At 39.7% G+C, this 18682-nt stretch overlaps 1 protein-coding gene and 1 long non-coding RNA gene across 2 annotated transcripts; one reads left to right on the forward strand and one right to left on the reverse strand.

The window, feature by feature from the left end:
- Positions 1 to 357: 357 nt before the first annotated feature.
- On the reverse strand, positions 358 to 17294 carry foxj1 (forkhead box J1). The gene is made up of 3 exons (XM_062970633.1): positions 17085 to 17294; positions 12664 to 13247; positions 358 to 2627 (listed from the first exon to the last, which is right to left on the reverse strand). Exons 2-3 carry the CDS (start codon positions 13183 to 13185, stop codon positions 1806 to 1808), a joined length of 1344 nt encoding a protein of 447 aa, XP_062826703.1. The 5' UTR covers positions 13186 to 13247; positions 17085 to 17294; the 3' UTR covers positions 358 to 1805.
- On the forward strand, positions 7465 to 10124 carry LOC134296255 (uncharacterized). The gene is made up of 2 exons (XR_010002877.1): positions 7465 to 7579; positions 9836 to 10124. It is a non-coding gene; the product is annotated as an uncharacterized LOC134296255 (long non-coding RNA).
- Positions 17295 to 18682: the final 1388 nt, after the last annotated feature.

Raw genomic sequence — 18682 nt, forward strand, 5'->3', positions numbered from 1 at the left:
CCTTTTCAATTGAAGCATCCTATATCTGGGTTGCTGTGCGTTTTCCGGACTGTATGGTCATGTTCCAGAAGCATTCTCTCCTGATGTTTCACCCATATCCATAGCAGGCATCCTCAGAGGTTGTGAGGTCACAACCTCTGAGGATGCCTGCCATAGATATGGGTGAAACATCAAGAGAGAATGCTTCTGGAACATGGCCATACAGCCCGGAAAACTCACAGCAACCTAGTGATTCCAGCCATGAAAGCCTTAGACAACATATCCTATATCTCTTTTAAAAAGACCAGATATATAAAATCCCAGTGCTTCAAATAAAACTGCCATCTTTACAGACAGAATATCCATGACAATTGTGAGTGTTGCACATTTCACTTTATTGGAATGTATGCATATTTTATGATGACCATTAAGTTTGAGTTAAAGGTATCTAGTTGGATGGCAATCACAGTTCAAGGAGAGAAACAGAATAAGGCAATATTAAGCTTTATGTTCTTCTTCCATTCTAAGTTTTCACTGCACATACAGTCTTTGGCCTAAGACCATCCATTTATATCTAGAGCCATGGAATAACGTGAAAATTAGGAATTATTTTGTTTAAATTTAAATCAACACTACATTGTCACTGGCTGAGGATAGCGGCTCAAATGTAAAAAGGCATCAGCTACAGCAGAGAAAAGTTTTAGTAGTTCCTATGATTGCCTGGTCCAAGGATAGAAAAATATAGCCCTTCATTATTAATCAGCTGCGTAGTCAGCTGAGCTGTCGGAGTCTGTCATGTGATCACACAAATTCCTTCATAGCTTCTGGTCAGAAGAGGGCATAGTGCTTTGTTAATAGTAACAGTAGTGGGTTTGCCTGCCATGACTTCATGTCTAGGTTTTACAGCATACATAGAATGCAAAACTATAAAGAATTTGAGATACAAAAATATGTCAAAAGGACCATCTAGAGAACATCAGGTCCCCCTTTATGGATTTTTCTTTTAAATTCTTTACTGGCAGGAATTCCCATTTGCATATTACATTACATTTCCCTCTGTAGAACAAATACTTGATAACACTTCAATCTGAATTAACATTATTACAGTCCCCATCCCCAGTCTTCTACTGATTGTGCACTGTTACTAAAGATATACATTTTGTTATAGATGCACAGATATATAATAGGCTCTACTTTTTTAAAATCTGAAAGATTTTGATGCTGCATATATAAAGTTCAACATCTAAGTTAGTTCTAGTATAGACAGGTGGTTGCAACGCCATGCTTGCCTGCTACTGAATTGTCTCAATTTTACCTAGCAAGTTTCCATGGGTGGAAACATGCAAACACTCCCACACAACACAAAGAGAAAAATTAATGGACAGAAGAAAGAAGAGGAAATTTCAGATGATCTAACTAACACATTCCTAGTCACCAGAAAAGGCCAGCTCTTCCATCCTATTCCAATGTCCTCTCCACCCAGGAAGATATGCCCTTTTCAGTCCCCTCCACCCCAAAGTAGAAAAATCAATATTTCCTTAAAAGAACCAAAAATAAGTACTGTATTATTATTACTTGTTGCCTTTGGGGGTGGGGGGGATAAGGTCCCCATCTGTGTTGCTTTCAAATATATCCAGCTAAATTCTCCAGATCTTTTCCCCACCCCCAGATGCCTGTATAATCCACTGAGTCCAAACAATAAAGATGTCTCATTTGTTATATAAATCTCTTGTTTTGAAATGTCCTGCAATGCCAGGAATATCTTGTTCATGCAGCTGATCAGACTTGGGTGATCTTGACTGTTTCAGTCAGGGGTCTGTCTCTTATTAAAGACATCCAGCATTGTTCCAGTCATTCATTTCTGTCTGCAAGGAAGGGTCATTGAGTTCAAACAGAGGGTCCATGTTGACAGAACCTGAGAGGTAATCATTTCTCCCTTCATCCCATGGATGCTGAAGGAATGAAGTGGCAATGAAGGTTTCATCAAAGTCCAAGCTGTTCTGGTTGGCTTCCGTGAGGATGTAATCCTGACCAACAGGGCACCACTCCTGCGGGCAATCAATGTGTCTTCCATGCACAGTCAAGTCTACATCTCTGGTGATGGGGCTAATAGGAGGAGTGATCTCCAGATCCTCAAAAGTGGAGAAGTCACCATTCATGGTGGTGTCAAAAATGGCCTCCCAGTCAAAGTCACCTTTCAGAGACCCAAGCTCTGTCTGTTCTTCGTGAGTGAGCATCGGGGAGCTGGAGAGACGGGCCATCTTGTACATCCGCTTGGGTAGCGGTTGCTTGCGTTTATGGTTCATCTTTCCATCTGCAGGGTTCCAGCTGTGATCAGCAGTAACTTCTTCAAACTCCTTGAGCAGTTGCTGGGACTCCATGTTGATTTTCAGAACGTTGTTGCTTTTCCAAGAGGTGGCTGCAACCTGGTGAGCAGAAGAACTGGAGCAGCCATCCTGTGGGAGTCTCCCAGTGAAAGCTGGATGTATCTGCACTGGAGGCATCCTTCGCTTCTTGAAAGCCCCATTCATGAGTCGGTCTGCATACTGGGGATCAATCTTCCAAAAACCACCTTTCCCTGGCTCATCCTTCTCTCGTGGCACTTTGATGAAGCACTTATTCAAGGACAGGTTGTGCCTAATGGAGTTCTGAAAGCATTTTTATATAAAAAAAAAACAAACACAAAATTTAATGTAACTTCAGATATAAGTATGTTATGGAACATGAAAATTTGCCATTAATGCAGCTGTTGAATTAGAAAGGGCTTTCAAAAAGGAACAAAGATGAAATCATTTGTCACAGTGAGGCTAAAAGAGATTAATTCTGGAATAGACTTACAGAACAGTAAGCTCCATGACTACGAGTATGACTACAGACATACTGATGGCCATCCACAAATGTCTACCTGTTCTATTCCCCATAATGATTTTAAGATTTAAAAAAAATCTGATCATATTATGAATGCATTGCATTCTTTGTGGATATATTACAAGCACACAGTTCCCTGAATTGGAGAAATAGTATAGAATACTGTATATGATCTATAACTCTGAGATGGTATTCAGATATCAATGGCAAGTGAGAAGCGGGGAGTGATAACTAGTTTTATGTGCTTGATGATGTATATGGCTACAGTGCACTGAGATTAAATTCATACATAATTCACATAATCAGTCCAGAGTTTAGAAAAGTTATTGCCATGGGTGATTATGGGAGTTGTACTCCAAAAAATAAGAGTTTTCTAGATTCTGATATAATATAATATAATATAATATAATATAATATAATATAATATAATATAATATAATATAATATAATATAATATAATACCTAAAATAAGGGGGCAACTATTATCTCTTTCACACATAGCTCCTATATGTATGTTTTGGAAGACTATACAGACAGGCCTGTAGCGAGGGGGGGGGGGTTAGGGGTTCAACCCCCCCCCCCCTGAAATTTTTCAGGTTAAAAAAAAAACTGGTTTCTCATGAATTTTAACTGGTTAACCAAATCCCCATGCTAAGTCTATGAGACGTAAAACATATGAGTCCCTCCAGGCACTATCTCAAGCAGATATTGACAGGTCTGAACTGGGGTGGGGGTGGGGGGGTCAGGGGTTCAAACCCCCCCCCCCCCAAATTTTCAAAACCCCTCCCAAAATTTTTTTCTGGCTACGGCCCTGTATACAGATATCTGTTCTCATACCAATTATGTAAGCATAAATCTGGTCTTCTAACCTACTGCAATTGTAGGTCTCCCTCTAATAGCAATCTCATGTAGCAAGGGCTCAGAGAAATTAAGATAAAACAGTGTGACTGTGCAAGAAAATAAAGTCATCAATGGGAAAACTCTGGGTATGCTGAAATGCATACAATATTTTGGAAAAATAAAGGAAGACACATATGGAGTTACTAATGATTGGCAGCCGTGAGATGTTGGTAAAGGCTAGAAAACGAAAGCAGGGTGGAAAGATAGGGACCTGGAAAACATCTAGTTGGCTGAATAGAAAATCATGTTATGGACTATAACATTTTGATGTAGATTCCATTTTTTCAATCATTAACTCGGGCGCCTTCTATATTACCATATAAAATCCACATTATCTGATTTGAACTGAATTATATGGGGGTGTGAACTCACATAATCCAGTTCAAAGCAAATAATGTGGATTATCTGATTTGATAATCTGGATTATATGGCAGTGTAGAAGGGGTCTCAGATAGATTAATATATTACAGAAAGTACACTAGAATGAAATATTGATGGGCAAACAGAGGAGAGAAACAAGGTGCATTCCAGTGAAAATATATATCAAATGTTAAGGGAAAAAAGTGAAGTTTCTATATAAATTTTATCTCCCACTAATGAATTGCAGTGTTCTCTGTACATATAGAAGGCAAAAAGGGAATAATGGGGAAAGGAGGGAACACATGTCCACCCTTGATATTCTGCAATGTTATTAGATGTTGGCTAGAGGAAAAGGTAGAAATTTATACAATAAATTGCCAGGCACTCCAGTTCATGAAGACTAACTGGAGGAGGTTTCACCATAATACAAGTCAAGATAATCACAAAAGTCATCAACATTTCTGGACTGTTACTCATATAATTAAGATGTTACTTGAATATGATCAAGACATTCCTAAGAATTGCTTTTCTCAGCCTGAAAAAAAATGTACACATTAAGTATGGACTTTAACAGGCTGATTTTCAGTGAAAAGTACAATAGTAAAGACTCAAAAATAAAATTCTCACTGTCCTGATAGAAACAAAGTACAAAATAATGTTCTCCATCCAATTCACATATAAAAACCAAAATGCATCACAATGGAAACATACTTCAACACTGGCAAAAGACAGCACTCTCCTGTCCAAGGAAACAGCTAATTTGGGGGATGCAGAAGAAGTTATGTGACAGACAGATCTGTGCTGCAAGAATCCCAACATCTGTTTGCTCTGTATAATAGCAAGGACAATTCTGTAACTTCTCTATAAGACAGTTAAATAAAAAGGGAACCTTTTTATTAAGTCAGAAATTCTCCACATTGTAGAAAACTTCAGAATCCAGATTTTCTATGTATATCAGCATAGCCTTATAGCAGGGATTGTTTCAGATGTTACCATCTTGAATAGTGACAAGAACCTAGAAGGAACTTTGGCATGTCTAAGCACTGTCTTTACATCCTCAGGTGCCGCCTCTTGCTGAGTTAGGCTTGAAATAGGTTCATCTATAATTCACTGCAAATGAGTCTCTCGAGGATTTCTCTCACAGCCAAACACATACATAGGTCATGTCATATGCCTCCAAACAAAGCCCTCCCTGGTGTCTCAAGTTTAGCAAAGATAGAATTAACTCCTCAGGAAGGTCTTTGTATGTCTTACACTAAGCAGTCCAAACTCACACAATCATATCTAGAGATCACACTAACCTACTGAAAAGGGGCTTTTGATTTAAATGTCATATTACATTTCATATATCCTCTAAGTGCTTCATTCAATAGTAGAAGTGTTTGAGTGCATAAAAAGGTTTAAATCTAACATGAAAAATATGCACATTCACAGTTATACTTTCCCTTTATTCAGGGCAAGTTAACCTCCAAGGCTCCCTCCTCACCTTGTGTTCCCTAGATCCCATTTTCTCTTGTGTGATCTCCAGAAACACACTGGGCTTGCTTTGCTTATTTCAGGCAGAAGTAGTCAAGAACTTGAGAATTATATTTTTTACATCATCTATGCCTGAGCCAGTAACTTCTTCATTTTCTGAATAATTCACAGTAATTTCCTCCATGTGGAATGGAATAAATATCTCCAATATTCTCAAAATTAGGAATGAAAATGACTTCCCAAAGCGATTAAGAGGCTAGATAAATAAGAATAAATGTTTCATGACCATTGCTGTTTTTAACTGCCATGTCAGCCACAAAGCAAATATTGTCTGCAGCTGGAGGACCATACAATAGCAAAGAGACGTGGGGGAAAGAAGCTTAGTCTGAAACTGATAGGGAACATCATGCAAAATCTGAACACTTGTTGATTAATTGTGTTTATCTGCACACCCATCAGACACACACACATCTTTGTGTGGTGATGGATCACCTCCTACTTGCGTTGGACTTAGTATTAAACTGCCCTCTGAATTGTCATAAAAAGGGGGGGGGGAATCACAGTCACTGTGAGAACAGCAGAGAAAGATAGATACCCAAGGAAGGGGGCATTTTTGTCAGCATAGAGCTTTTTCAAAAAAGAGAATGAATTTGTGAATGTGTGTGATGTGCACAATCAGAAAAGAAACCTAGTTATTGGGCAAATAACACTGTCTTACTTTCTTACACAGTACAAAGCTGGGAGGTTGTTACAAGATTGGATCTGGTGAAGGATTGTGAGTGAAGGGTTTTTTTTAAATGTTGCCTAGATATCTTTATGCTTATTCATCCATAATCCGTATTGCCAAAGACCAAAAGCAAGGCTTGAATGCCTGGAGGGCTAAATAATTTTTTTAAAAAAAACAAAACCCATTCCTCTAGGCTGAAACTCCCTGGGCATTTTGGCTCCTCTCCAAAGCACATAGCTCCCACAGGAATCTCTCTCCACCCCCCTCCCCCACCCCCACTTGCTTATGGGTGGCATGGCATTTTGACTCTGTGTCTGCACTTACAGGAACTGAGGTTGGCTGGCTGGGTGAGAACACAGCATCAGTGGGAGAAAAGTAAAAAGAAAGGAGAAAAAGTGAGAAATTCCTGCAAGTGTGCTGATCTTTGATGAGTCAGAATTTACAGTTTAATGAAATTTTACAAGGGTCACAGAATACTCCCCTTCCCTGCCTGAGAGTTACTCTGAATCTACTGTCCTTGTCTACGGTTGATCATTACCCGGCTAGTTAGCATATTTATCATTTCCCCCTGCAGGGATCAGTTGAACCACCTGCATCTTTGCAAAATGGTACTGAACACTTTAAAAGAAAAGAACAAAACAAGGAGAACAATCTTCTAATGGTTAAGCTTTTGGAAACACAAACACAAAGGCGAATAAACAAAAATCTCTTTTGTATTCGGTCTCTCTGCCCATTTTAGTTCAAGATCCATTTCTTTGCTAATCCTAAGAAACATAAAATGCCCCATTTTGAAACACTGTCATGGAAAACCTAATAGATGCAGAAATCTGGTGATGGAGTTTAAAAAATTGTATCAATAATTTTCATTAACCACAATAATTTTTGCTTCCTTAAACTGCAGCATGCATATTCTGGCTAGAGTTGTCCAAGGATGAAAATTACAGTGTTGACTTCAGAGTCTGAAGACCACGGGCATTTTCACACTCATTTTCTTTCAATTTTGATATGCTTCATTTGCTATCAAATCCAGCTGTGTAAAATCCAGTTGTTGCCATCAACAAAATGGTACCACTTATTGCATAGTTACTGCATTATGATTCCATCATAATTGCCATGGCGGCATCCTATGGAATCCTGGGCTTGTCTTTAGGTCAGACACACCAGAGGATAATGGCTGGGAATTCAAAATGCCTCCACATGCAAAATGAAACCAGAGAGTCATACCTGAGTAGCCCCTGGAATATCTCACTACAACGTCTCCTTTTGCAGGTGATTCTTATGTGGATGTTTACTATATTTAATCAGGAACACATAATACTGGGTGGTGGAGCATCCATTGACATAGAAGGATGGATATTATTTTATGTGAATACTACTTTGGCTTTTTTAATGGTCTCTGTTATTTGTGCTTCCTAAAGTTAGAATCATTTTGTGAGATGAATCTGGCTAATTACTAAATTGGACCATGGTGGAAAATGATTTGGAGGAAATGAAAGCTTTTGTCCAGCTCAGCTTCTCATGGCTCCCACATTTTCCTCTCTCTTTTATGTTTTTTTTTCCATTTATTAGAAAATTGCAGCATTATTCCATTTCAAAGCCTAGTCCTGATGTCATTAGCAAGAAGATGAAACAAATCTCAAAAGCTGAATAGTATATAAAAACAGAAGTGAAAGGAAAGAAAATTACCTAATCCAGTGACTTCTTTGAATTAATTTTTAAGTCAGTTATGGAGGTCTTTAACATTCAGCTGAATATACCAGTTGTCCAACATATCTGAAGCACATTAGGGATGGGACCTCTGACCCTCAAGATGTCGGGTGACAATTGCCATAATCTCTGACCATTGGCTATGCTGGCTGGGGTGAAAGGAGTTCAATATGATACAGAGGAAAACAGGTTTCCCACCTTCTAGAAGGTGAACCCCTTCACACTCACGCTCTGCAAGACATGATCCTGAATTGTGTTGGTTAGTCCCATCTAAAGAAAAGCCACTTAATTAATTAAATAATTATTGAATGGTGAATCAACATATGAGTCAATACCAATGATTCCATGGGTCTACTTTAATTAAGACTAATGATAAGATTTAGGCCTGTGTCTTTGTAGTTGTGTATAAATGCTGATCTGAAGACAACACTGCACTTCGTAAGCTTAAATTAATTCTGTTTAAGAGAGAATGTGATGTCGTAGGCAAGGGAAGAACATGATAGGGAGGTGCTATTTGAGGTATCAAAATGTGAAAAAGCACAGGTGTGAATTAGGAGATTGCAGAAGGTTCTTTTCAAATGTTGCTTTCTCCCCACACACATTGTCCAAAATGATGGGTAGCAATAGCACTCAGCCCCGAAGATCATGAAGTTCTAAATAACTAGACGAATAAAGGCCTGATTATAGTTATGATAACAGTATTAAAATTATTTTTCTGTGGGAACCTTAGCTATATTAAAGAAAAGTATACCACTGAGATCACATTATAAATTTATGCAAACCTAAGAGAATTTTTTAAAATTAACATTTCCAGAATTTGGGGAGCTGTAGTTTTTTAAAAAGCTTTTCCTAAGCTATGATCTCGACCACTTTTCTAGAAACAGCATAGTGTGTGGAATGGAGGCTCCAGGATGACAGTGATTCACATGTTAAATTGTTCTCTTGTGTTATGATCTCACTGAACTGGAAGGCTTTGGGTGTTGAACTAGAACTCTGGAGGCCAGGGTTCATATTCAGACTCAACCACAGAAATTCACTGGGAAAGTCTTCCTTGGGAAAGTCCCCTTTTTTCAGCCTCAGGGGAAGCCAATGTCAACCTTCCCTGAACAAATCTTGCCAAGAATAGTTAAGAATAATTGATAGATTGTTGTAAACTGGAAATGACTTAAAGGCACATTACAACAAAGCAGTATACCAGTTTCAGAGGTAGTCCTGTAACATGAGCTCTTGAACAGTCTACCATTTTCTTGTATACCATATCTAGGCTCTCAAAATCTGATTAAAAATGAAGTCTGCTAGAAGCAGTGGACACAAATGAGGCTGCCATAATAATCATCACCATCATCATCATCACCACCACCATCATCATTTCTGATGTCATCAATATAATATCTGATCATACATGATCTAAATGAACCACTAATCACTGGAAACAGACAAAAGCATTTCTTTTGCATTAAGGGCCAGCACAGTGGGCTTGACTTCAGAGACCAAACTCTACAATTGCATCTCAAGATGCACTGGGAGAGTAGATACAGTTTTTCCTACATGGCACATGGACATTTTTTTCCTTTAGATGAAATGAATTTCTGGACAAAACCATCTTTCAGCATGAGAGGGAAGGCCCAATATTGTGATTGTGTGTTTTCAAGTCATTCCCAACTTATAGTGACCCTAAAACAATCCTACTGTGGAGTTTTCTTGGCAACATTTGTTCAGAGAGGATTTTCCATTGTTTTCCCCTGAGAGTGAAAGAATGTGACTTGTCCAGTATACTGGATTCAAAATGGAATGTCTTTCAGTCTGTTGTTTTTTCAGGTGGACAAACCTTACCAGGACAAATGAGTATGTAGTTGCTGCTAAAGTAACAGAGTCAGAAGGGCCAGCTCCCTCACTGGGCCAACTCAGGTCATTGAGAAGCAGGGACCTGTAGCAAAGTGAAAGGGAAGATCCAACTGCCTTGTGCCTCCAGATGTGGTAAATGTTGTCTCATTCATACTGTTGAAATAAAATTCATGGAATGGTAGGAAAAATCACATTTTTTCCCAAACAACAAAATAGTGAATGCCCAACAAGCACTTTATAAAGGCCTGGTGAACAATCCTTACCTGGATTTCTCCAAAGGCAAATCTTTCCTCTTTTTCCTCAATGAACATTTAGTGTTCCACTTATAAACAGCTGACTCAAAAACATTTTGAAATCCAACAAACCAAAGAGGTCATTCATCCTGGCAAATATCACACAAACCAAGTAGGAAAAAAGATGATGCTTGTGAAGAACAGAGATCCCTCAGCACCAAGATTGGTGCTGTCAAGTTGCAAGGAAGACCCCCCCTCCTTTTTTTCTTTTCTTTTCTTACATATACTGTAGTTAAAAAAAGTTGATGGCAGTGGACAGTGCCATAGCCTGAAAAAAATTCCACAATGCAAAATAACTTAGAAATCAGGTTCCATCAATAAACTTCAGTGGGCACCCATGGGGATTTGGTTAATCAGTTAAAATTCATGAGTAAGCCAGGTTGTTTTGAAAAACCTGAAAAAGTTCAGTGGGGGGGGGGGGGTTGAACCCCTAACCCCCTCCCTTGGCTATGGCCCTAGCAGTGGCCTTCATCTTGCTGTCCACAGCATTTCTGAACTTTATGAAGGTCTTATGGTCCCACTATATCTTTCCAAGATATTAAAGTATAATTGCTCATACCAAACAGTTCAGATGTAATATTCCATCTGTCTCAGACACTCATTTCTAGTATCCCAACCCAACCTTTAAATTTTTTCTATTCTTGGTGAAGGTTCTCAGTCACTAGTCTTGTGAAGCACCAGGTGCCATTGGCAATACACATTTATATATTTATTTCCCTTCAGTGGAAACTTCAGTGAAAACTAATACAGCTAATACTTTACCTTTGTCTCATGGATCAAGTGAAAGAGCTTTTAGGAAACAAGGCATGTTTATTTCTATTCTAACCCCCGCCCCCTCTTTTCTTCCTCTGCCAGCATATGGAGTAGTTGGGTCTTTTGGATGCTCCACAATTGTGATACCAACTGGCCTGAGCTGATCTTCCTTGCCTAATGGTCCTCCATGGAATATACATGCTTGGTAGCTAGCTAGCAATGATGTAGATTGTAGCACTAGCAACTAGTGGATATGTCAGTGGATCGGTGGAACTACTGTGAAATTTGGTCCAAAGTTTAAAGAAATCTTCCCAATTTCTGACTCCTATCCTGAAGCAGGTTCAGCATCTTAGATAGCTCCTTTAAAGTTCAGACTAAAACCTGAAGTGGATTCATTGTCCCAGTGGCATGGAGTCACTGGCTACTACCCAGTCCAACACCATGTAAGTGGAGACTTGGCTTGTTAAATATCAAAATCTAGGAATCTGTTAGGGATCCAATTACTTCATAATGAGGATAGTACCATATGCAAGAGATTGATTTTCAAAGCCCCTCTAGCGAGTTTGCTTCTTCAGGAATAAAAGCATTTCGCTGTGGAGAATAAAATTCCTGGCAATGCTTAGAAGGCTACTTTAATTTCTGAAAAGCAAATATCCAGAGATTATTTGTTCTGATTCTGTTTTTATGTTTCGTAAGAACAAAACATAAAAAGAGACTTCCTTGGGGAATGAATGCAAGCTATCCACAATACAAGATTTGCAGGGTTATTGCTCCTTCATTACCTCTAATTATTCTTCTTGTTCCTTGAACCCAAACCCCCACTTATGACTGGCAAGTTTTGCAGCATCAGGAATATAGTATCAGGAAGAATCACCATCTTCCCATCTTTCCTTTCCTTTATACTTTCACCTATTCACCCCTCTCTTTGTTTACCAATATGTTGTTTCTACACTTTTTGTAATTCATCCTGTACTCTAGAAATTGAAGTGCACTACTACAAATACTATGATTGTCTGAAGTACAGAAAAAGGACGATCGTTCCCTTAAACATTCACAGTGTTTGTCCTACAGTAGAGACAATTGGTAACTTTAAATTGAGAAAATGTCTTGTTTACATTGTTCTGCCTTCTCATTTATATCAACATCTGTGTACCACTAAGTGCTTGCTCTAGGCAAAACACTGAGATGGGAAATATACCAAGCATCAGTAATTGAACTCTGGGGAAAAAGGAGCAGAGAAGAAAGATGCAGCATGATAAAAACTGATTCCTAATGTAATGTGGGTAAGGTGATTGGTTGTGAAGAGATCTGTTCCTCTTCTCATGATGGTCCTACCACCTGGTCAGGACCTTAGCAACCTGGTCCTCTGATGAGGTGGCAGAACATAAAAGATACTAGCTTTTATATGAAGAAATATGATTGAGATAGCAGGGTGCTAGTGTCTAAGTTAGGAAAATTGGGAAGTGGTTGCTGGTCTAATCAGATTTCTCCTTCTACATATTAAGGTGTAGGTCTAGCTTGCATCCCAGTCACCTCTAGTAATAATGAGGATTTAAAACATTCAAAAATCATCGTTTTCAACCATCATAAATCATATGGACAACTTAGCCAATTTGTGAAGGTAGTTAGTATTGAACCACAGTGTGGATTTAGCAGAACACTGGAAAATGACAACTGTGACCAGATGACTGGATATCCTCCTCCCAGAGCAGATGCCAAAATGCTGAGGGATAGAGACTCTTGCCAGCCACCTACCTGCCATGTAGGGTCAGCATGCCGGAAATAGCAGAAATTATCTGTAATCCACTTGTAGATGTCTGAGAGCGTGATTTTGATTTTCTTACTGGCTTCCATTGCCATGCAGATGAGTGTAGCATAGGAATAAGGAGGCTTCACATGGGGATTGGTCTTGTAATCTATGTCTTCCAATTGCTGGCCTTGCAGATGTGCAGTCCTTGATGTGGAAGAGGAGATTGGCTTGCCAGGTGTATGGGGCATCCCCATGCAGGCTGGATCACCAGCCAGGGGGGAACACGGTGCAGCGGAACCAGGAATTTTGTGATAACCATGGGGATCTGTACTGCATGGGGAAGATGAGGACTTCCCCATGTTGGCGTTGATTATGGAAAACTCTTGAAGCCATTGAAGGCTGGTCAAACTGTCGTCCAGGTTCCCTGAATCCACCATGCTGTTTTCCTGACCTTTCTCTTCCTCTGACTGTATGTTCGGCCAGCTGTCAGTCATGTCAGTGGAAGCCAAAATAGGCAGGTCCAACATTCAGAAATTGTGGGGAAGCAGGAAGGGGGAGAAGGTAAAGGTCGGGGGGGGGGATGACAATCCTGCAACAACAATGTGAAGAAGTTCAAAGTTCCCAACAGCTGGGCAGTTCACAAATACGTACTTTGCCAGATAAACATAAAAAGCACAGATTGATATCTATCCATCTATCAGTCTCCTAAAGAACTGAGCTTTGGCTGTGTGCAGTATAAGCCCCCGTACTCGTTGATTAACTTGCTTTATGTAGACCACAGTGGTCAAAATGGTGGAATTTGCCCAAATTCCTTCTCTCTTTTCTTGGCAAGGTGGTTCTCAAAACTGCCAAGATCTCAAGTGGCTTTGTTCCTATTGGAACACCACTCAAACCTAGATAGAAGCATCCAACTGAAATTAATACTGTACACACACAGAGAGACACACGGGGAATAACAGGACATTTTTCAGTTTCATAACTGAATAAATCCTTAATTAACAAAATTGTCACTTTTTAACCTTTTCTAGATAAAACTGAGAGCACTGCATGTTTTTTGTCTCACCTGGCCATACAACAGTATTACTGTTATCTTTTTTTTAAAAAAATCAGCAGATGTATGGAAGTGAATATTTAAAGCTCTGATCCTAAGTTGTATATACACTTACCTGGGAGTAAGCTCCACTAAAACTCAATTGGACATACAGTACTTCTAAATAGAGATTATTAGATTGTGCTAACAATTATACTATCAGACTGTAAAGAAGGCTAGTCATTTTAAATATATGCCTCATTGTTGCCACTAGAATTCACAGTTGATTGGAACTTACCAACCGGAACTCTCAGTCAACTGGCAAAAAACTGAAGAAATACTACCTTACATTTAAAAGCTGCTTTTATAATACAGTAAACTAATAAAACTGTTACACTGAGTTAAGTTTTTGTTTATTTGTCTTACTTTGATTTTAATTACTGTTTTCAATATTAATATCAAATTAGTACAGAATAGTATAATATGGTGTATATTATTGATTAGGCCTATTTCTAATAGTAGCTCTCAAACAACCGGAAACTATATTTATCTGGCATCTACTAATCCGTGTTAACCGAGAGTCTACTGTAATTTCCTGACTGTTTGGTAAATATATTCAGTAAAATGGAAATTCTATCTCTAGCAACACAACTCAGTTGTAAGATGAAGCACTTTTGTTTAAGCGAATTCATCCCAGTGTTGAACAGATCATGGGATGGACGGATGGATGATAAGACACAGATAGCTGTCTGATTTCAACAGAACTTCATTTAGGAGTGAAAGTAGGCCCCGTTTCCCTCATACTGGGGCCCCTTTCACACAGCTGAATAAAATCCCACATTTTCTGCTTTGAACTGGAATATATGGTAGTGTGGACTCAGATAACCCAGTTCAAAGCAGATATTGTGGGATTTTCAGCCTTGATATTCTGGGTTATATGACTGTGTGGAAGGGCCCTAGCTTAAACTGCAACTGAGTAGGCTCAACTGTCTTGTATGTCAGGTGGTAAAATATACACAGAGAATACCTTAGGCATCTTGTTGGCCATGACTATAATGTGTGTGTGCATCAAGGCATTATTAGTACTAACAGAGGCCAAGTGACTTGTATTTAAGTAACCACAAGCTACAAACTCAAGATCCACACCAGCCCTTTTCACATTACATACATGAAACAAAACTAAAACACTAAGCATATTTCAAAGAAGATGACCGGTTTCTATATGAGGCCCATATAAGGAGAAAGGCAGAATAATATTCATAATACAGTAGAGTCTCACTTATCCAACATATAAACGGGCCAGCAGAATGTTGGATAAGCAAAAATGTTGGATAATAAGAAGGGATTAAAGAAAAGCCTATTAACCATCAAATTACATTATGATTTTACAAATTAAGCACCAAAACATCATGCTTTACAAGTCTGCAACTTGTTTGGGAGTGTGGCTGAACTTGTGTTGCTGTTGGGTGAATTGGCCCACAGTGCGTTGCTGCCTAGAGAAACAGCTGTGGATCTGGGAGGGAGACAGACTGTGCTGGATAATACAGAATGTTGGATAAGCGAAAGTTGGATAAGCAAGACTCTACTGTAGTAACTTTAGGTTGCTGTGAGTTTTCCAGGCTGTATAGGCACGTTCCAGAAGCATTCTCTCCTGACGTTTCACCTGCATATATAGCAGGCATCTTCAGAGGTTGTGAGGTCTGTTGGAAACTAGAAAGTGGGGTAATATATCTGTGGAAAGTCCAGGGTGGGAGAAAGAACTCTTGTCTGTTTGAGGCAAGTGTGAGTGGTGCAATTGGCCACCGTGATTAGCATTAAATTGCCTTGCAGCTTCAAAGCCTGACTGCTTCCTGCCTGGGGGAATCCTTTGTTGGGAGGTGATTAGCTGGCTCTGATTATTTCATGTCTGGAACTTCACTGTCTTCTGAATGTTGTTATTTATTTACTATCTTGATTTTGGAGTTTTTAAAATACTGGTAGCCAGATTTTGTTCCTCCTTTCTGTTGCGTAGCGAAACGTCAGGAGAGAATGCTTCAGGAACATGGGCATACAGCCTGGAAAACTCACAGCAACCAAGTGATTACAGCCATGAAAGACTTTGACAACACAAAAGTAATTTTATTACACATCTCTCCTCACTGCTCAAGGAGGGATATTATTTATTTATTATTTATTTATGACATTTATATCCCACCCTTCTCACCCCAAAGGGGACACAGGGTGTCTTACAAGTTGTATATACAATATATTATATTACTAGCATAGCACTATACCACTATACTGTAATATTATTAGTAATATTACACATAATATATAATATATAATTATTATATTATTATATTGTATTATTATTAGTATTATATTGTATGACATTATAAAATTATTATCAATATTTTATATATACAGTATAATATATATTATATTATTAGCACAACACTATCAGTATTATATATTACTATATTGTACTATATCACTATAGTGCAATATTATTAGTAATATTACATGTAATATATAAATATTAAATTATTATATTGTATTATTAGTAGTATTATATTGTATTACATTAGAATACTATTATCAATATTATATGTATATACAATATATTGTATTATTAGCCTAGCACAATGTCTGTATTATATATTACTATGTTGTACTATACCACAGCATGGATACAACATGGTTAAAACAGACAGAAAGAATACTCTTAAAATGCACGTACAGTAGAGTCTTGCTTATCCAACATAAATGGGCTGGCAGAATGTTGGATAAGTGAAAATGTTGGATAATAAGAATTAAGGAAAAGCTATTAAACATAAAATTACGTTATGATTTTACAAATTAAGCAGCAAAACATCATGTTTTACAACAAATCAACAGATAAAGCAGTTCAATACACGGTAATGTTATGTAGTAATTACTGTATTTACTAATTCAGCACCAAAACATTGCAATGTATTGAAAACATTGACTACAAAAACATTCAACTGCTAAAAGGCAGACTGTGTTGGATAATACAGGACGTTGGATGAGCAAAGGTTGGATAAGCGAGACTCTATTGTATTAAAATACGCACAACAATGACTGACACTAATACCAATCAAGTTCATAATAATAGTGATCTACGCAAAGGTTTGCTGTCAAAGAAGATTGGTGGGGATATAACTTTCAAGGCCCCATCTATGATACTGCCATATAATACAGTTTGAAAGTGCACTATATGGTCAGTGTAAACAGACACAATGCATTTAAGGTGCATGATGTGTCGACACTGGTTCAAACTGCATTATATGGCCGTGTAGAAGGGGCCCAAGTATACAATGAAGTTTTAAAAGGGGAGGGGGCACACACCTCTCTCCTCTCTTGACCTGGCAGAGGAATGAATTCGGATTCTCTTACCTGATCCTAAGGAGGAATCCCACTGCTGCCAAATGTTTACAACTAGAAGAGGGGCTGCTCTGGGGGGGGGGGGGGGGTGAAGTTGAAGGCGAGGGGGAAAGGCGGGGGCGGGGAAGGGAAGGAAGATTGGGGGCCAAATTTCGACTGGGTAAATGATGTCTCCCCTGGCTGCCAGAGCGCCCTTGTTTATTCCTCGTCCGCTGTGATTTGTAAGCCTCCGAAGAAAGACTGTCCATAAGTAGCCGCTCCAAAAGGCTTCTCTGGCTGCCATGGCGACGCCCCGCCTCCGTAAACAGCTTCCGCGCTTCCCATTGGCCGCCGCGTCGCCATGGAGAACGCGAGCGGCCCTGGACGGCTGGCTTCGCAGAAGCTGCCTTGGTGCCCTTCCATCAATCTCTCTCTCTTTCTCCCCCCCCCCCCCCCCGCTTTTAATCCAAAAACTTCTCCTTTTGCCACCAGTTGTTTTCTAAGGAGGGGGAAAAAGAAAGGAGGGGGAACTGGGAAAAGCGGGACACTTCGTTTCCCCTCAAGTTTTGGGGCTTGCACACACTCTCCAAGGCACACAGAACCCTTCTCATGTTGTTATGGAGCGGCTGTGGACAATAGGCTTCTGGGAGCTGTGTCAAGTGGGCTCTAATTTGTCTTAATGCAACTCACTCAGCCCTCTCCATAGCTACCCCATGCTAATAAGTGTCCAGTTTTTATAGGCCCCTCCCTCCTCCTCCCTGGAAAGGGGCTTTTGGTGGCAATGGGGCCAAGAAGAGGCCCAGCCCAGCAACCAGAAAAATCCATGGCTCCTTGAGGAGAAAAGGGAGCGCCGCCCTCACTCTAGGCCTCCCTCCCCAGCCTTTTGGCACACAGAGACTCTTCCTTCCTTCAGAGGGGGCCTTGGCCTTGCGGCCCTTCTCGCCTCTTCCCTCATCTTGGCCTGTGTTTGCCTTCCCTCTGCCCTCCAATGCACCCCAGGCTTTTAATTAATTCTACCAAATATCTTGCAGAATGGCTTTTACGAGAAAAGGCTGGAGAGAGCCATCTGAAGAGGCTGGAGGAGGAGAGGAGGAGGAGGAGAGCATTCATGCACAAAGGTCTTGGCTCTCCTTGAACCTCGGCTGAGTCCAGAGATCCTCTTTCATGCGGCTCAAAATTGGGGGGCACAGGCGACTGAAGGGGCATTGAAGTCCAAAGAACCCCCTTCGCTTGACCTTTGAGCCACCAGATCAAGGGCTGGCCAGGAAAGGTGGCAGAGGCCAGGTTGGTGGGTCCTCTGTTTTTAATGAAGTGACTCGGGTCACCGTCCTACATAATAGGCTCCCCCATTCTCTCTATCTTCTCCTCCTCCCTCTCAGAAAAAAAGGGATGATTAAAAATGATATTAGGTACTAGACTGCAACCAGGAAATCAGAAGACATTTACTTCTTGAGAGGAGAGCAATGACCAATCTCAATAAAATAGTTAAGAGTAGAGGCATCACACTGGCAATGAAGGTCCGCATATAGTTAAAGCAACGGTACGAGCAATGGCTCGTATTCCCTGCGGTATTCCCCATAGTAACATAGTAATCCTTGATGGATTGTCACCTTGCTCTGGTGAGAGGGCTT

The sequence above is a fragment of the Anolis carolinensis genome, chromosome 2 (assembly GCF_035594765.1).
Source record: "Anolis carolinensis isolate JA03-04 chromosome 2, rAnoCar3.1.pri, whole genome shotgun sequence".
Lineage (NCBI taxonomy): Eukaryota > Metazoa > Chordata > Lepidosauria > Squamata > Dactyloidae > Anolis > Anolis carolinensis.

Bases quoted from the DNA above. Each gene is read 5' to 3' on its own strand.
- foxj1 (XM_062970633.1), bottom strand. From the start codon at position 13,185: ATGTTGGACCTGCCTATTTTGGCTTCCACTGACATGACTGACAGCTGG. The intron at 2,628-12,663 runs GTAGGTGGCTGG...AAATGCTTTCAG, and splicing joins ATGCTGACCCTACATGGCAG to AACTCCATTAGGCACAACCT.